This window comes from Auxenochlorella protothecoides (assembly GCF_000733215.1).
Source record: "Auxenochlorella protothecoides strain 0710 unplaced genomic scaffold scaffold22, whole genome shotgun sequence".
Lineage (NCBI taxonomy): Eukaryota > Viridiplantae > Chlorophyta > Trebouxiophyceae > Chlorellales > Chlorellaceae > Auxenochlorella > Auxenochlorella protothecoides.
In genome coordinates, this window is record NW_011934209.1 from 249,145 (window position 1) to 264,069 (window position 14,925).

Genomic DNA, 14,925 nt, shown 5'->3' on the forward strand with positions numbered 1-14,925 from the left:
GCCACCCGCAAGCGCGGGAGCGCCGCGGTGCGCCGGGCGGTCGCGTCCCTGCCCGCCGGCTTCGCCGCAGCCCCCCTGACCGCCGGGGCGGCGGACCCAGACCCGGCCGCCTCCCTGCGCCTGCCCAGTGCCAGCCTCGTCCCGCCGACCGAGCCACGGCTGCGACCCCTGTGTGGCGGGGCCATTGTGGTGCACGCCGGCGCCGGGGAGCGTGGCGGGGGCGCCGCGGCGACGTTGCCAGAGGTCGATCTCGCGGGCACGGAGTCCGCCGACCCGCAGGCGCCGGCCCCGCACGCGAGCCTGCAGCTGCCCGACGGCTTCCTGCGCGCCGCGCAGACGGACGGGGCCGCCTCGCTCTGGTGGTGGGTGCGCGCCGATGCGCCGGTCTCTGCGCCGGCCGCCGTGCGCGTGCTGCCGGCGGGCCACGGCGCCGCCCCGGCGCCCAACCAGGGCGCGCCGGCGCGGGGTCCTCCGGGCGCCGCGGCCGCCGCGCCGCTGGCGCTGGACCTGGGCCTGGAGTGGGAGGCGGACGACTGCGCGCGGAGCGCCGTGGCGAGCTGTGCGCTGCGCGTGGCGCCGCCCTTCGAGGTGGAATGGAGCGCGCGCGAGGTCCCCGGGCGACGGGAGGAGGGCGGCCGCCTGCTGCTCGGCGCCGCGCTGCGCTGTGCCGCAGGGAACGCCGTGGAGGTCACCGGCCTGGCGCTGAGCCCCCAGCCGGGGGCGCGCCTGGAGGAGGGGTGCGAGGAAGAGGCGGGGGACCTGGAGACGGGAGACAGGGAGGCGCAGGGTGACCGAGCAGGGGTCCGGGCGCGGCTGGAGCACGGGCAGACCCTGCACTGCAGCTGGCTGCTGCGGCTGGACCCCGGCGAGGGCGGGCGCGCAGGGTTGGCGGCACGCCTGCGCCAGGCCGCGCGTGCCCGGCCCTGCGAGCTGGCCGTGGCGTACGAGATGCGCGCCGCGCCGCCCGCCGCGGCCGCCGCCCGCGGCTGGGACGAGGCGGTGCGGGCTCTGCTGCCGGGAGACGATGGTGAGGCGTGTGTGGCGCTGGACGCCGGCGACGGGGAGGTGCAGGCGTGCACCTTCCGTCACGCCTGCACGCTGGAGCTGGCCCCCTCCGAGCATGCCAGCCCGGGTGCGTGCGTGAATGCAGGGCTGGGGATGGAGTGGGAGTGGCATGCGTCATGGGGAGGTCCCTTGGCAGCTCCAGGGGCCGCCCTGGTACATGGACCGCTGCGCTGCTCATGCGCCGTCCCAGCCAGCCGTCCTGTGAGTACGAAATATTGCACCCCGACCGGCATCCCGCAGGCGCCACGATCCAGTCGCGGCTGCTGGGCCCGATGTCGGCCTGCGTCGGCCAGCCCCTCACCCTGTGCTGGCGGCTGGAGCGGGGCCCCGGGGCTGCAGACGGCAAAGACTCCGTGCTGCACTACGAGGTCGCCGCGCAGGTGGGTCGGAGAATTTCCTACTCGGAACAGGGGGTAGAAGCACGAGGCAGTGCGGGGCGCCGTCATGGCCATTGCTCCAGTCACGGCAGCCTGCAGCTGTCTGTGCTCTCGTGTGCCGACGCCACAGAAATTCAGAGTCCATGCTGATACCAATCTGCTGCTTGCCCGACTCCAACATGGACCTTCTTCACACATTGCTTTGCTCCCCCGCACACGCAAAATCAGGGCCCAGGCTGGTCGCCAGGGTCAGCGCGGAGCGGGAGCGTGCGCTTGGGCGGCCGCCCCGGGTCGATAGCGACAGTGGAGGCCGGCTGGGTGCCCCTCCTCCCGGGCAGCTTTGCTGCACCGCGGCTGACGATTCAGGGCGTGCACTGCCAGGTAAGGGGTGAGGAGGTCAACAGACCTGGGCCTGGACGATGCAAGGCGTGGCTGTCGGCGTGAACAATGGGTGTGCTTGGTCAAGCTTGTTGTTGGCAGGGATCCTTAGCCAACTTCCTCACTCTTGATGCACAGGAGGCGCTGGATGGAGATCAAGGTGACAACATGATTGAAGTGGCCATGGGATCCTGAGGCGCGGCTGCACCAGCTGGGTCACAAACCCTGGCAGTGCTGCTGCTAGGCATCGGTCGACCCCACCATGCACGTGCTCGCGCGCCCTGAGCCCCATAGCGGATCGCAAGACTCTCACGCCATGTATGCTTCCAGAGCAACAAACGCGAGAAGCCATGGCTTTTACATCGGCCTAGAATGTCAGCTGCCGCCTTGCGATGCATCCTCGAGCGTGCCTTGGATACGCACGGGTCAGCATCGCAGCATAGTCAGAAGCTCGTCACGGATCTCCGAGGCATGTAGGCATGGCACGGTTCGGCCTGTGAGTTGCACACTCGTCATGAATTCTACCCAAGATGTCCTGCAGCGCCTGGAGGCCCGCATCGGCAACTTCAGCAGCAGGCCATTGGTGCGGCGCTGTCGGGAACAGGACCTGGGGTCTCGGAATGCAACATTGTCCTCCATAGTCCATGCACGAGAAGGTCGGTGTGCCTCATCCTCTCCTGGACTGCACAATGACACCTTCACATCACAGGTGCCTGCCCCTAGACCATTGGTGCTCGTCGTTAGTGGACCCAGTGGGGTCGGCAAGGATGCAGTGCTCAACACATTCCAGAAGGCCAACCCAGACCTCCATTTCATTGTCACAGCCACCACGAGGTCAGATGCCTTGGCTAGAGGCTGTGCAGAAGGGCGAATGGGCTGGAAATTGTATGTATATAGGGGCTGAACATGTGAGCAATGCCATGTAAGGTGTCACCCTGTGCACAAACAAGTCTCCTCCCCTCCTCAGGAAGCCTCGCCCTGGCGAGGTGGACGGTGTGGACTATCACTTTGTGTCCGAGGCGCAGTTTGAGACCTGGATCAAGGAGGGCCAACTGCTGGAACATGCGCTCGTCTATGGCGATTACAAAGGAATCCCTCGACCCCAGGCGAGACCCTCTGGGCGGTTGTTCAGCAGATGCCCTGGGGCCGATCTCAGGGTAAAATCTACATACAATGTGAAAATTGCTCTCTATTGTCAGGTGGAAGCCGCAATTGCTGCTGGAAAGGATGTCATCCTCAGAATTGATGTCCAAGGCGCAGCCACTGTTCGCTCCATGCTGCCGGGAGTGGTCTCCGTCTTCCTTGTGAGCAGGGGGTACATGGGGATCAGCCTCCCTGATGCTTCTGAATATGATTTTGGGGATAGGGGATTGCTTGCTTTGTGGCTCGATGGTCCTGCAATTTGTGGGCTCATTTCGACTATCTGACCAGAACCCCCTTGTCCCACGTGCTCACTACCCAACTTCAGGTTGCTGAGACAGAAAAGAGTCTAGTACAACGACTCATTGCGAGGAAGACTGATGAGCTGGTGCGCAGTGCTATGTCTGGATGTTGATGAAGCACTGGTTTTGTGCTTTTTTGTAATTTCCACAGAGACCAGGGCCTTCCTTTCAGTTGCCCTTTCTCCCCACACATCCCCACAAATCCAACCTCTCTGCAGGAGAGTCTCGTCAAGCGAGTCCAGACTGCCAAGGCCGAGCTCGAGCGTGCACAAGAGTTCGATTATGGTAAGATTGCTTGGGAAAGCTGTAGGGTGGGCCTGTATGCACAGAGTCTTTGCGACTCTGAGGCCTCGTTCAAGTTTGTGTCCCCACTGTACAACTCGCAGTGGTGGTTAACGCCGATGGGGCAATGGAGAGGACGGTGGCGCACATACAGGCCATCCTTGAGGCAGAGAAGGCAAAAGTACGGCCACACACCAAATGAGGTTCTGTGTGTGTATGAGTGACCCCTGTGGAGGTCGCTTGCACACCCTATCAGTTGCAAGCGCATTCATGCCATTTGCGACTGCCCTGGGGACTGATGGTGGACCATTCGGTGGCTCAAAGGTGTAGGCCATTGCAGCCCCTCCCTGAAGCAGCTAATGTGGCTCGGCAGAGCTGCGCTTGGCAAGCAATGTTTGCTTCTTCACCCCTGACTGCGACTCCCTCCGGAGACGCTTTTTCTCGATGTAACGGAGTTGACCAAGCCAATACAATCTAGAAAAACATGCATGAGCCGGAGTCATGCCTGGAGAAGCATAGATGTTCATGAAATGGTGTATCAAGAGGGAAGAAGTTTTGAGTAAAGCATTCACCAGGCAATGAACACTTTGTAGGAGCATCCTTCCCCTATCTCAATTCCTCTTGGACTCGTAAAACTTTGGGGGTGGGGAGATAGAGATGCAGAATTGTCAGCGCTGCTGCTCATCTGTTGGTACAAAAATGTAGCCTCCCGAGGCACGATCTTATGGTGTGCAGGGCCGCAGGCTACATGTAGCACACAGGCAACTGAAGTCAGGCACGGCAACGGCTCGGCCAGGCATGGCCTCCACCCCGACCACCAACTCACCAGCTCAAAGTTGAAATCGCCCTCCTGTAGACTCGCCAGATGGTCCAAGAACTTCTTCTGCTGCGCTTCTGCATGATTGGGGGATTATATTTGGAAGTTGGTGGACAGCTATGTCATTCTTTGCACCTTCCAGCACGTTGTTCGGACCATGGTTGCAGATTGGGCACTCTGTCACGACTCCAGCTGCTCTGCCTCCCCAAGCAGTGGCATTTCATTGATCACTCCATGCTCATCATCTATCAAACCAGCCACTCACCCCTGTTCTCCCAGCACAACTCCTTGTTGGTCATGATGTCTCCGTCCTCTACCTCCAACTCCGCTGTGGAGAAGGACACCTTGCCGAATCCAGGCTCGAATCCCATGACCATCACCCAGACCATCTCTCCCACGGAAAACACCTCCTGCACACCCGATGATAGAGCAGGGATTCGTGTATGAAATGGGAAGGGATCCTGTGGGTCAGAACATTGTCTGTCGAGGGCCAGCGCTCCATTGCCTACCATGAGCCACCCCCTCCTGATTGTGGCCAGGTTTAACCACCACGAGAGACCACTGCATGCACTCACCGACACGTCTGGGACATGCTTGCGAGACACGTTGCTGATGTGGAGCAGCCCCGTCTCCATGGTGTCCTTGATGCCAATGAAGACCCCATTCCGGTCTATGCGGCGCACCATCCCCTCCACCAGGTGTCCGACCTGAGCAGGGGGTGATCAGTCGGGGGTCAAAGGTAGATGGACCTCGCAATGCTATGAAGTCTTCAATAGGCGTAATCTAGAGACTCTTTCTGCACGGCCACCTTCACATCCAGCCCCAGCCACGCATAGATTAGATCATGCCCCCCTTGGTCCCAAAAACACTGTTTCATCAGCGAAGCAAAGCAAAGGAGACGCATCGCTCACATGGAATTTACGCATGATGGAGTTGCTCAGGCCTCGCGACACAGAGGCTACCAGTTTCTGGCTACGCATGTCCACCTCAATCACAGCCACCTCGATGTCCTTGCCCAGATATCTCTCCCGGAGCTCCTGTAAGGTTGTGGTGTTGGTGGATGTGATCAGCTCTGGGATGTAAGCTTGGAGGAGGGTCCCGGCAGGGAGCAAAACATACAGGGAGACATGCGTCCTCTTGCCAGTTCTACACGCCCCGTGAGGCTGCAGCCAGAGCTTTGGACGCTGCTGGCTCCTCCATACGATTACTCTCAGACACCTGTTCCCTTCTCCCCTCTGCACTGGTCCACACCTCTTCACTATATCGCAGGTCCCTGTCCTTGTGCAGTTGGGAGTAGGGGACAAAGATGGGCAGGCCGCAGACCCTGCTGACGAGGCCGCCGCCATTCACGCCCTCGACACGCATCATCACGTTCTCCCGGTCCTGCAAAGGAGGATGCATGGGAGGCGTCACGGAGGAGGACTGAGGAGTGAGACGCTCCCAAATCCATGGAGTTATGACTGGCACGGGGCATGACCTGCCAAAGCAGCACCTCCTGGGCCACACTGGGGAGTGTGACTCCACACCTTCTCCGCACCTCACGGTTGCAGCTCTGCAGCTGCCAGCCCCGGTGCCACATGGTCCTCCGATCGTGGAGGAAGGCTGACAGCAAGGGGCCCGCAGTGTTGTTTGGGTTGCCGGTCACGGCCTCGGGCGTGGGCAGGGCCTTGACCTGGAAGGGACGGATCAATCCAACCGGGACCAGGGGCCGCGATAGACCCTGCAGGCAAGGAAAGATGACACGTTCAAATTCCTTGCAAGCATAGGATGTGAAGTGACAGTCCGCAAAGGCCCCAGGAAAGCAGTCAGCTATATTGCATACAAAGCCGAGCAAGGGCAAGACCCCGGGACCAGCTGATCCCCAGTGCCATGCCAAATGTAATCCCGGAGTCACTCTCTGGGCCAATCCCAGCAACACAGCCTCCTCACCTGGCACTCCCGCACCTCTGCGGTATCCCTGACGGCAAGCGGCCCGTCGGTTATTGGCATCCATCTGCAAGAACAGGACAGCAGCCCATTAATTTGACACGTGCTGGACTGCTGCAAAGCCACGCCCACTGCTCCCCACCTCCATGCATCTACCCCAGGCCGCCGGCATCAACCTCGTCGCCCCACCCAAGCACTCCCAACCGCTCAGCGCACCCATGCCTGTGGCGCAGGTTGTCCGTGGGGGTGTTGTGGGCCTCGAGAATCTCAACCCTGGCCCCCTTCCTGGTAGATACCACCACTCGCCCCAGGACCGTCTGTCCCAGCCACAGCCCGTTGTAGAGCTCCAGGTCGGTTGGCCGCCTCTCGCCCTTGTTGTTCCTGGGTGCAGCCTGCAGGCGCATGCACACATGCGATGTGGGGCATGACCAAGCTTGGCACCGGACACCCAGAGCTCAGGCGGGCGGCCTCGTGCCCCACGCACCTTGCGATGGTAGGGCGCTGGGGCATGGGGTTTTGCCGGTTGATACACCTCCGCCTTGGAGGGCTCAGCCAGAACCGCCACGACTCGGAGGCATGTGGATCTTTGCATGGGCTTGTGAGTGCCTGCGCGAAATGCCCGACCGACATTCGTCCCGTGCGGCAAGGTTTCCGAGCCCCGGCCCCACGTTCCGACGGGCGAAGATACCGTCTTTGCAAACATTCCGAGCACGACACCGTTTGCGAGGACGGATATTCAGGCGGTGCACATATTCAAACTTCTAATATCAATCACTTCTCGATGGCCCAAAATCCATGCAGATGCGCACCACTCCACCCACGGCATGCAATTTCTATCCACTCGCGCGTTCCGGAGATTGGAAAGCGCGCCAGCTTTCTCCGTGCAGCCCTGGGGCGATAGTGCTGCCGCGTATAACATGGCGTGGGCATCACGCCGTCATTTCAAGCTGGGCTGCGGTGAGGGGGCCGAGCATTCCAGGGTCAGGCAAGGCAGTGCCGTCAGGGTCAGCGCCGGCTGCTGGGGGCGGCCGCGGTGGATGGGAAGGTGGGCATGAGCGCCGTGTCCTTGGGCAGGGGATGCTCCTTGAACCAGGGATGCTGCAGCGCCTCGGCGGCAGATATCCGCCTCTCCTGCGGGGGTGGTGGTGGTGGTGGGAATCGATGGTGAAAGGGCTCGGTGCAGTGGCAATGGGAAGCCACCTGACTCAGCTATGTTCGCAGAGACTGGGCTATGGCGCATGCAAATCCTCAGCCAAATGGACGCCCACCCCTGCGAACGCATACATAATGTGCATGCGTGACTCGGGCCCCCAAACAAAACCCCTTGGCTCACTGGGCACAGGGAGAGCAGGGAGGAGAGGAGGTCGAACCCTGCTTCGCTCAGCGTGGGCCGCCCATCAAACACCGGACCCGGGGGCGGGAAGGCGGCTCGCAGCGTGTTCTTCCTCTCCTGCCTGAAGTTGAACTTGCGGAAGTTGGGCAGGCGGTCCAGCCCCGGCCAGGTCTCCTCGGTGGGCGTGCCCAGCAGGCCAAAGATCTTGCCCAGCTGGTCGATCTCGCCCTTGCCAGGGAACAGCGGCTCCCGCGTGAGCAGCTCAGCCATGATGCAGCCCACGCTCCACACATCCACCGCCGTCGAGTAGTGCTTGGCACCTGTTTGGGTATTTCGGTCGGGGGAGGAGGGATGAGGTCACGGTGAAGGGGCGGAGGGGGTGGGGCACGTGTGAATGTCAACAGCATGGTGGCAGTCGACAGGCTGGCTTGAAAGCGGGGCTCTTTGGAGCCAGGGGCGTGAACCTGTCCCGGTCAATCTACCTGCTTTGCGCTTCTCCATCCTCCCTCATCTTTCACTCACAGCTGGGACGTCTACTCCCCCCCCGCCCTGATACACACACAAATAACTCGCCCCCAAACACACCTAGGAGGAGCTCTGGGGCGCGGTACCACAGGGTGACCACCATGTGGGTGTAGGGTTTGAGGGGGGAGCCGTACTGGCGCGCCAGCCCAAAGTCGCAGACCTTGAGCACGCCCTGATTGGTGTACAGGATGTTGGAGGTCTTGAGGTCGCGGTGCAGCACCCAGTTGTCGTGCAGGTAGGCCACGCCCGCCAGCAGCGCTGTCATCAGCGTCTTGGCCTCGGCGGGGGAGAAGGGCTGGCGCAGGCGCCGGCGCATGACCCCCGCCAGGTCGTGGTCGCCGTACTCCATGACCATGAACACCGAGTCCAGGCTGGACCCCACCACCACCTCCGACACGTTGACGATGTTGGGGTGGCGCAGGGACAGCAGGATGTTGATCTCCCGCAGCGCGGTCAGCGGGAAGCCGTCGCGCTCCTTGTCCAGCTTCACGCGCTTCAGCGCGCAGATCTCGCCCGTCTCGCTGTTGCGCGCTCGGTACACCACGCCATAGGTCCCCTCGCTGATGTGGTTCAGCTTCTCGTACAGGTCCACGCTGCGGCACTCCGCCGCGCTGGCGCGCCCCAGGAAAGGGCGACCGGGGCGGAAGCCCGGTGGCGAGGCAGGGGGGGGTTCGGAGCCGGGGCCCGAGGCGGCCGGGCCAGAGGAGGCGGGGTCGCCACCCTCCGGACCCGCGCCCGGCGAGGCGGGGTCGAGCTCGGACGCGGGCCTGCCGCCGGCCCTGCCGACCATGCGCTCGGCGCCCGCCGCCCGGCCGGGCACCGGCGGGGCCTCGCCCCAGCGGCCGCGCCCGGCGGCGGGGCCCTCGGCGTCCGACTCCAACATGGAGGGCTGGGCCGGGTGGGGGCTGCCCTCACGCCGGATGTGTGCGGCCTCCTCGGGGGAGGAGAGGGAGGGCGAGGGCTTGAAGAAGAACTCGCTGACCCCGCTGGCCTCCTCCAGCCCCGAGGCGGCGGCCTGCCGCTCCGCAAAGGCCTCCACCTCCGCCTGGGCGATGGAGGCCGCGCTGGCGGCGGACCCGGGGGCGGAGCGAGGGGCGAGGCTGACGGGACCCGCCGTGGTGGCCCCCTGCCACACGATGGGGGAGTGCTTGCGCTTGGCGGGCGGGGAGCGCGTGCCTGCGTCCGGCTCGCCCTCAGGGGAGGGGCTGCGCCAGGCGGCGCGCCTTGGCGGGGTGTCCCCTGAGGTGCTGGCGGGCATGCCGGCGGGCATGCGCACTCGCTCCTCCGCGGCCCTCTTCTCTCGGGCGAGGCGCTGTGCCTCGGCCAGGATGGGGTTGGAGGGAACCCGAGCGGGCCGGCGGCTGTCCTCCGTCTGGGCACGGGAGCGAGGTGGAGAGGAGGAAGGCGTGAGTCCAGGGACCATGGGCGCAAGAGCATGCATGTGGGGTGTCTGGCACGCAAGGGGGGGAGGTGGGTGAGGTGCCCACGCCCCTGGGCAGTGCCCGCGGCGGCCCCTCTGCTCCGAGGGCGGTGCCCATCTCACCCTGGAAGCGGGCCGCTCCCTGCTGCCACTCCGATCCCTCCTGTACACCCTATCCCGGTCCCTCCTGTCCTTATCCGAGTTATAGGTCGGCCTGCTTGCGAGGATGCGTGGGGAAGATCGATGAATGCCCTCCCTGCACTGGTAAAACTGTGGGTGTCCCAGTCCCGCGGCGCAGCTCATCAGAGGACCCCAGTTGTAGATAGGCCGCAACAGAATGCGCACTCGCCTTGGGGGCCTCGCCGGGGGCCGGCGATCTGAGCTCATGCTGATGTTGGAGGGTAGACTGGCGACAGGGCTCAGTCGGGGCTCCCCCTTCCTGGCAAGAGCCCTGCGGCCATTCAATGTCGGCTCGGAAAAAACCTGTAAACCGTCTTTCAGATTGAATTGTTCCAATGCATGGCCCTGGGATGAAGTGTTCAGGACTCGACCTGCTGCTTCCGTGGCAGAACTGGTAGCACCTTCAGTGCACGGTACCACGGGCCCTTGCTGCCATCGCCCCACCACCTCCACTCCAATCCGGCCCCAAGGCCATTCCCCCCTCCAGAGAGGTACCCAGGTTGATGTCGTAGAGCGACAGGGGCATCGCACCAGGTCACTCCCCCTGCAAATACCCCTGTCCTATGTACCTGTGACCCGCCCTGCCCAAAACCTTCTCGGCAGAGCCGTTCCGGGGCATCGGATCATGACGCTGGGATCCGATGACAGCCTCTACCCCATAGCCGTACTCATGTGAGCTGGATGTCAATGGCGTGCCAAGGCTGGCGACAGTCGCATCCACGCCCCTGCGGGGCCTGGATCGCTGCCCATCACCCCCTGCCCCAAACCCCCTCCACCCCGACCCCTGCAGCGACGAGCTCCGCAATGAGGACCCTGCCCTGCGCCTCAACTCGGTGCGAAGGCTGCGCACCATCGCGCTGGCCCTGGGCGAGGAGCGCACCCGCCGGGAGCTCATCCCTTTCCTGAACGAGAACTCGGATGACGAGGACGAGATCCTGCTGGCCATGGCCGCGGAGCTGGGCGGATTCGTGAGCCTGGTTGGGGGCCCGGAGCACGCTCAGGTGCTGCTGCTGCCGCTGGAGACACTGGCCACCGTGGACGAGACGGTGGTGCGCGACAGGGCGGCCGAGTCGCTCATCGCTGTGGCCTCAGCCATGCCCGTCCCCGCCCTCGTGGAGTTTTTCGTGCCAGCTCTGCAGGTGAGGCATGTTTGGGCTGGGCAGGAATGGGGCTTCCCCAGGGGTGGCCTGCTCCCTGTAGGGAGTCCCACCTTGCTGAGGAGACATGTGGGGTGCACTCTCACCGCTTACAGATGGGGTGCAAATTGACAACGGGGCCAAGAGTGTTCCTGGCGGATCACGCCCCTTGGAATGGCAGCTCAGGCCCAGGGCCTGACTGCCTGCCGAGGCTGTATGGCCACCCTGCACCGCCCAGCCCGCTCAAGTATCCAGAACCCCTCTCGACGACCTCCGCCACCCTTTCTGCAGCGCCTGGCCGGCAAGGAGTGGACAGCCCGCGTCTCGGCCACGCGCCTCTTCACCCCCACCTATGCGCGGTGCCCGCCGGAGCACCGCCCCGACCTGCTTCGCGCATTCCTCGCCCTGACCAAGGACGAGACGCCGATGGTGCGTCGCGCGGCGGCCCAGGCCCTGGGAGACTTTGCGCAGGTGGTGGAACCGGAGCCCCTCAGCGCCGAGCTGCTCCCCGCCTTCCTCCAACTCACCCGCGACGGTGAGAGCTCTGGGATGCTGGCAGGGGAGAAGTCATGCCTTGGGGTTCGGCCATACGCGCCAGGGAGCGGTAGGGGTACGAGGGAGTGCGCGGCTGCGTGCCAGGCTGGGTGAGTAGGGACCCCCCTCTGCGACGCACCCAGGCCCCGCCCTTCCCACCCCCAACCCCGCAGACCAGGACTCGGTGCGACTGATCGCGGTTGAGGCCTGTGGCCCCCTGGCCAAGGTGCTGCCGCGGGAAGCCGTGTACGAGCACGTGCTCCCCGTCCTCCAACACTTTGCGCTGGTGAGGCTGTGTGGGTGTGGGGTGGGCGGGGATGCGGCGTGGCGGTGTTCCTGGGCTGTCCTGCCAGAGTCCAGGGTCACCTCCACCGCCGGCAAGTACCCCTGCCTGTCCCTGCATCGTCTCCATCGCCGCGCCCCATGCTCTCTCCCTCGCCACCTCGCAGGACAAGTCGTGGCGCGTGCGGTACAACGTGGCGCAGCAGCTCCCTGCCCTGGCCGAGGTGCTGGGGGGCGAGGCGACGCGCGCCGAGCTGCTCCCCGCCTTTGTCCGCCTGCTCCGCGATGGCGAGGCGGAGGCGCGCGCCGCGGCGGCCGCCCGCGTCGCGACCGTGGCGCGTCTGCTCCCCGCGCAAGAAGTGCTGGACCAGCTGCTGCCGCCGGTGAAGGAGCTGGCGGGGGACGGCAACCAGTACGTCCGCGCTGCCCTGGCCTCCGTGGTCCTGGAGCTCGCGCCCGTCGTCGGCAAGGCGAGTGGAGACATACCCCTGGGAGGCAGGGAGTGCAGCGACGTGTCGGTGCCCATGTAGTCTCCCGCCCCCAAAAGTGAATGTCCAATCCCCCAGCCCCCCAACCCATCCCCCCACTGCCCCAGGCGGCCACCATCGAGCACCTGCTCCCCGTCTTCCTCAGCTTGCTCAAGGACGAGTGGGCCGAGGCGCGGCTGAACATCATCGGCAAGCTGGACCAGGTCAACCAGGTCATCGGCGTGGACCTGCTGGCACAGAGTCTGCTGCCCGCCATCAAGGAGCTGGCAGAGGTACGAGGGTGTGTTGCTGCGAGTGGTGGGGGGACTGCAGGGGGTGCATGGGCGTGCCCTCGCGTGAGGAGGAGGAGTGATCAGCACGGGGAAGGTAGTGAGGCGCCGCGTGGCAACATGGCGCACTGATCGATGCGGCGAGGCAGAGCCCGCCCACGGCAAGGTCCCTGCCTGCTCAGGCGCCTGCATGGGATGTCCACGCTTGGGCTGCAAATGCCCAGAGGCCAGCGCTGCATCAGCCACGGAGCACAGCGATGCCTGTGCCTCCGCGGGGCCGCCACCGGCCAGCCAGCCTGGGCACGCTGCCACCATGCCCACCCAGCTCCCTGATTCAAAAACCCACACATCCACCCAAACACCGGCTTGCAGGACCGCAACTGGCGCGTCCGGCTGGCCATCATTTCGCACATCCCGCTGCTAGCCGGCCAGCTGGGCGCCGACTTTTTCGAGCAGAAGCTGGGGCAGCAGTGCATGCGCTGGTTGCAGGTGTGCTGGTGTGTTGATGGTGGGGGGGAGGGCAGAGCAAGGAGTGTTGGGAGGGGTCCAGAGCGCGGGGTCCTCGTAGGACCGGGCAGCTGGAGAGCTCGACAGAGACTTGGAATGGATCCAGGTTCCGGCCCCGGCCCGGCCCGGCATGCGTTTAGTAAGGGTGTTCCAGGCTTTTCGCCCGCTAGGCAGCATGCCCTGTGATCTTCACGACCCTGGCGCCGAGCCCCTCCCTGTGTCAACAGAGTCCAGTCGGCTCACTTCCCACCTCCTGACATATTTGCACCACACCTGCTCGTATCCTTGCCCCCAAAACCCCTTCATCAGGACACGGTCTTCAGCGTGCGAGAGGCTGCCACCAACAACCTCCGGTCCCTGGCCCAGGAATTCGGCGCCGACTGGGCGCGGGAGCATGTGGTGCCGCAGGCGAGTCGGGCGCAGGCTTCTCGGAGTTTGGCTGAGGGATGTCGTGTGGTTGCAGCAGAGCATCATTGTCCATGGAGAAGGATGCTCTTGCCTGACAGTGCCCTGACCCACCGATTCCCCATCTCCACAACGATATCCTCTCCCCCAGGTCTTGGCCCTGGCGGGGCACCAGAACTACCTGTACCGCATCACGGTCCTAGCGGCAGTGTCCAGCCTGGCGGCGGTGGTGCCTAGGGACACGCTCTGCAACGCCATGCTGCCGACAGTGGTGGAGAGGGCCAAGGTGCGAACTCTCATGGGATGGAGCAAGGGGTGAAGAAGCTAGCCTGTGCGCTCGATGATCACAGGTCTGCGTGCAGTACCTCCGTCCCCTGTGTCTGCATGCTTGGCAGGGGCACTGCTTGCCCTGGCCAACCCACCAAGGATGTATAGGTGCCGATCAACCCCCACCCTCCATTCACCCATTCCCCCCCTTTCCCCCCTTTGGGCCAATCCGCACAGGATCGGGTGCCCAACGTGCGATTCAACGCTGCGCAGCTGCTCGAGCGGCTGGCGGGGCTCGTGGATCCCCCCGTCGTCGACCAGGTGATCAAGCCCGTTCTGGCGGAGCTGGCGGCAGACAGGGACGCGGACGTGCGGTTCTTCGCAACGCACGCGCTGGCGGCCTGCGACGACCTGGCGGCCATGGCCTGAGCCAAGGGGGGGGCCTGGTGGGGATCCATGCACGCCGTGCTACCAGGCGACCGAGCCCCCGTACGGAGCGAAACTTCCCCCGACTCATGCCCGGCACTCCTTGCTCTGTGCCATACTTGGACCGCATGTCCCTGCTTGGTGGCAAGGAGACCACCTGTAAAGAAGGGAGTGGACCAGGTGCAGGATGATGCTGAGCCACAATGTGCAGTCCTGGCACTCTCGCGATGGGGATATTGCTGAGGACGTGCAACTTGGTATTGAGTGTGACAAAGAGGCTCATCCAACTCCGGAGGAGGCAGGATCTCGTCGAGACGCTGGCCCCGCTACACAATCCAACGGGCCAGGGGGGAAGTGGCGATCGACCTGTGGATCTCCGATGGGACGGACCAGAAGATCCTGGATCGGCACGGCTTGCAGGCATACCCTTGAAGATTTAAACTCTATGGCATCCTCTTCCAGAATGAGCGATGCAGGTGCCCAAGAACCTGACACCGCATCGCCGTGCGAAGAACCGGGCAGTGCCGGCTCGGTTGCAGATCACATCCAGTTCCGCATTGTGTACGGCAGGAATAGCAAGTCGGTCTCCAGGTCCCCGCAGCACACAGTCAGAGAGCTGAAACGGGAGATAGAAGAGCACACAGGTGAGCTGCCGATGTTTGGTGGGCAGTCCTGCCACTCATGAGTGTCCTCCTGGCTGAGCCTCATCAGCGGCTCATGTTGGCAGGTGTCGTCGTTCCTAATCAGAAGCTTCTATGCAAGACCCAACTCCGTGATCACCAGACTCTCTCCGAGGTACATAAAGTTGAGGACAGTGCCTGTGGAATAATGGCAACGCACAACTCGGAATGCGGCAGTGCTTGACA

General features: G+C 63.9%; 4 protein-coding genes across 4 annotated transcripts in view; 2 read left to right on the plus strand and 2 right to left on the minus strand.

The window, feature by feature from the left end:
* Window positions 1–3,746, plus strand: part of F751_2342 (Trafficking protein particle complex subunit 10) — a gene marked incomplete at both ends in the record, with an annotated part of 11,314 nt that extends 7,568 nt beyond the window's left edge. The window contains 9 exons of the mRNA XM_011399210.1: window positions 13–366; window positions 526–936; window positions 997–1,132; window positions 1,306–1,445; window positions 1,671–1,830; window positions 2,351–2,654; window positions 2,788–2,890; window positions 3,481–3,547; window positions 3,649–3,746. Coding sequence (XP_011397512.1) covers window positions 13–366; window positions 526–936; window positions 997–1,132; window positions 1,306–1,445; window positions 1,671–1,830; window positions 2,351–2,654; window positions 2,788–2,890; window positions 3,481–3,547; window positions 3,649–3,746 — 1,773 coding nt within the window. The remainder of the gene's footprint in view (window positions 1–12; window positions 367–525; window positions 937–996; window positions 1,133–1,305; window positions 1,446–1,670; window positions 1,831–2,350; window positions 2,655–2,787; window positions 2,891–3,480; window positions 3,548–3,648) is intronic.
* An 863-nt stretch (window positions 3,747–4,609) lies between these two features.
* On the minus strand, window positions 4,610–6,691 carry F751_2343 (30S ribosomal protein S1, chloroplastic; the record flags this gene model as incomplete). The annotated part of the gene is made up of 6 exons (XM_011399211.1): window positions 4,610–4,771; window positions 4,937–5,068; window positions 5,273–5,398; window positions 5,613–5,744; window positions 5,899–6,033; window positions 6,587–6,691. 6 exons carry the CDS (start codon window positions 6,689–6,691, stop codon window positions 4,610–4,612), a joined length of 792 nt encoding a protein of 263 aa, XP_011397513.1.
* Window positions 6,692–7,292: 601 nt separating this feature from the next.
* Window positions 7,293–9,568, minus strand: F751_2344 (Cyclin-dependent kinase G-2; the record flags this gene model as incomplete). The annotated part of the gene is made up of 3 exons (XM_011399212.1): window positions 7,293–7,418; window positions 7,621–7,940; window positions 8,206–9,568. 3 exons carry the CDS (start codon window positions 9,566–9,568, stop codon window positions 7,293–7,295), a joined length of 1,809 nt encoding a protein of 602 aa, XP_011397514.1.
* An 802-nt stretch (window positions 9,569–10,370) lies between these two features.
* F751_2345 (Serine/threonine-protein phosphatase 2A 65 kDa regulatory subunit A beta isoform) lies at window positions 10,371–14,062 on the plus strand (the record flags this gene model as incomplete). The annotated part of the gene is made up of 11 exons (XM_011399213.1): window positions 10,371–10,417; window positions 10,536–10,884; window positions 11,173–11,416; window positions 11,589–11,701; window positions 11,865–11,966; window positions 12,069–12,209; window positions 12,293–12,457; window positions 12,827–12,943; window positions 13,271–13,357; window positions 13,518–13,652; window positions 13,871–14,062. The coding sequence occupies 11 exons, from the start codon at window positions 10,371–10,373 to the stop codon at window positions 14,060–14,062; spliced, it is 1,692 nt and encodes a 563-aa protein (XP_011397515.1).
* Window positions 14,063–14,925: the final 863 nt, after the last annotated feature.